Source organism: Sinocyclocheilus anshuiensis, unplaced genomic scaffold (genome assembly GCF_001515605.1).
Source record: "Sinocyclocheilus anshuiensis isolate Anshui unplaced genomic scaffold, SAMN03320099.WGS_v1.1 scaffold2917, whole genome shotgun sequence".
NCBI classification, from domain to species: Eukaryota; Metazoa; Chordata; class Actinopteri; order Cypriniformes; family Cyprinidae; genus Sinocyclocheilus; species Sinocyclocheilus anshuiensis.
Window position 1 is genome coordinate 282,110 of NW_015539844.1, and position 2,576 is coordinate 284,685.

At 41.3% G+C, this 2,576-nt stretch overlaps 1 protein-coding gene across 4 annotated transcripts in view; it reads right to left on the reverse strand.

Moving 5' to 3' along the window:
- Positions 1-349: 349 nt before the first annotated feature.
- The window catches only part of LOC107684523 (protein FAM131A-like), a 42,900-nt gene continuing 40,673 nt past the window's right edge, over positions 350-2,576 (reverse strand). Inside the window, exons 6-7 of one of the 4 annotated variants that reach the window (XM_016480794.1) lie at positions 2,178-2,224; positions 350-1,345 (exon numbers count right to left, since the gene is read on the reverse strand). In XM_016480794.1, coding sequence (XP_016336280.1) covers positions 911-1,345; positions 2,178-2,224 — 482 coding nt within the window. In that variant the 3' untranslated portion in view covers positions 350-910. Of the gene's footprint in view, positions 1,393-2,168; positions 2,225-2,576 lie in introns of all 4 variants that reach the window. The other 3 variants (XM_016480795.1, XM_016480796.1, XM_016480797.1) reach the window with 3 other exon arrangements.

A 2,576-nucleotide genomic window follows, 5' to 3' on the forward strand; every position in this document is an offset into this window, starting at 1 on the left:
ACAAAGAAAGAAAAAGGGCCATTCGTTTCGTTTCACATTAGTATTATTTTTTCCTGATGTAGACTATATCACACAGTGATAATTCAGAGACAGAAAGAGAAAGCAATAAACAAGCATCTTGTAAACAAACCACAGCGTTACTCAATTCACCGCAAAAACCACACGGTACAAAAATAGAGCAACTCTCCGAAAGTCCTTCAAACTGACCCACATTTACGATTCAACAACACTGGAGCAACTCCTAAACATTCATTGTGTTCGTCTGAGGACGATAATGCTTTAAAACATTCCATTTAATAATATAATCAATTTATAATAATAATAATAATAATAATAATAATAATAATAATAATAATAATAATAATAATAATAATAATAGAAAAACAGCATAACTTGATCATCAGTATTCTTACGCATTCTATGTTTTGAAACATCACGGTATAAACATTCGGCATTCGCGCTTCGTGAGTTTTTGACGTAATCAGCAAGCCATGCCAACCGGGGACCAGGGAACAGGGGTCATGTGATAAAGACCCAGAATGCAATGGGGCCTGACGTCACATGAGGAGCAGGGTTACACAACAGCCAAATCCACAAACTGTGCTAAACAGCTGCTGGACGTCCAGATCCAAACGTCTAGGACTTCGTTCAGTTCGGCACTTGCGACACATGCATGATAATGAGGTCGACGTCAGCCTTGCGTTCCTCCGTTAAGTTCAAGATGCATTTTTTACGTGAGCCTGAGAACGAAAGTTTCAGTGTTTTCGAAAATACAGAATTAAAACGAGAGCAACTGGCGCCCAAAATGCGAATAAGTGGGCGGAGTCCAAAATGCAAATCAACAGGCGGAGTCTAAATGAAAATTAGTGGGCGGAGTCCGAAATAAACATGCACGTCTGGCTGAGGGGCGTCACTGTTCTTCTCGTTCTTCTTCCTCGTCGAGCGAAACAACGCCGGACGAAGCCACGTCCGATACCTTCCTGCGTGCGGAATATTCCGGCGGAAGGCAGACTCCGCCTCCGCAGTCCTTACAAGGCGTGTCTTCGTCTTCGAATGTCTCGGAAAACGTTTCCAAGCAACAGGGGGAGTGGCCTCGCCTGTGCCCCGCACTGTGTAGGCGGGCTAACAGTAGCTCCTCCCCTCCCTGAAGAGCGCCGAGGATCTTGGCAGTGAGGTCGGCGGCGGGCCCCGGTCGCAGCAGCGGGTGTCTCTCGTCCAAACTGCACATGCTGGAGCAGAGTGTGTCCGACGGCGACCCCGGCGACCCCACGGGAGGTGAAAGGTCAGTGCCCACGCCGCTCTCGGCCTCACACAGGCCATGCCCCCGCAGGTGAGCCTGACACACCTGAGTGTGCAAGAGATCCCGCAGGTAATGAGGGTACGTGGACAGATCTGAGAGGAGACCACAGGTGCGTTAGAATCACAGCGCTGCATCAAATCAATACTACAATCAATATCGTTAAGGATGTTTACATATTTTTACTGGAAAACAAGATGCATGTACTTGGAAAGCAACACAGTAAGACAGATAATCTATTTTGAGTGTATTTTTTTCTCACCCATATATATATAAAAAAAAAATTCCCCTGATATTGTTTGTGGTCTTATATAATCACATATCTATCTCACTCTATCTATCTATCTCTCTCCATCCATCCATCCATCCATCCCGTAGTAATAATAAATAAACTAATAAATGAATGAACTAACAAATGAATAAATATATAAAAACTAAAATAAACACCAAGAAAAGACATTAAAATGATATAACAAATAGGTGTTTTTTTATGTATATTGTGTACATAAATATAATTGGCATGAACTCTTTATGTTGCATTTATTTTAATGTAAAGTAACAGGTCAGTCACTTCAGTGTTATTTTCCCTTCACCATCATTTGGCTGAGAGTTTCTCTTTACCAGAACGGTGGTTATATATTAAAGATCAAATATGTCCTGATTGTCTTTGACCGTCGCGCCGCAGCAGCATTTGGCCTTCAACAGTTAATTGGTGCTGGAAGCATGTCGTAACGCATCTGATTAGAACACGGTGTAAACCTGTAAACTCTAGCTGTACAAGAGACGAGAAACTCCATTCCCTTCACTCTCTACGGTCTGCCACAGCAGAACACATTAAACTTGCAGGAGAAATGAATGCTGGGATATCAGCCTGACACACCTGAGTGTGCAAGAGATCCCGCAGGTAATGAGGGTACGTGGACAGATCTGAGAGGAGACCACAGGTGCGTTAGAATCACAGCGCTGCATCAAATCAATACTACAATCAATATCGTTAAGGATGTTTACATATTTTTACTGGAAAACAAGATGCATGTACTTGGAAAGCAACACAGTAAGACAGATAATCTATTTTGAGTGTATTTTTTTCTCACCCAACTGGCAAATTGTTTTTTTCTTGTTTCAACCACATTAAGTGTTATAGTTAGGCTTAAAATTAAATGAATAAGTGTAATCTGTGAATATATAAATACAGAAAAAAATATATACAAACAAAAAGTATATATGAATACAGCAGGAAAAATAAACCTGCAGAATATGCTTATAATATATATATATA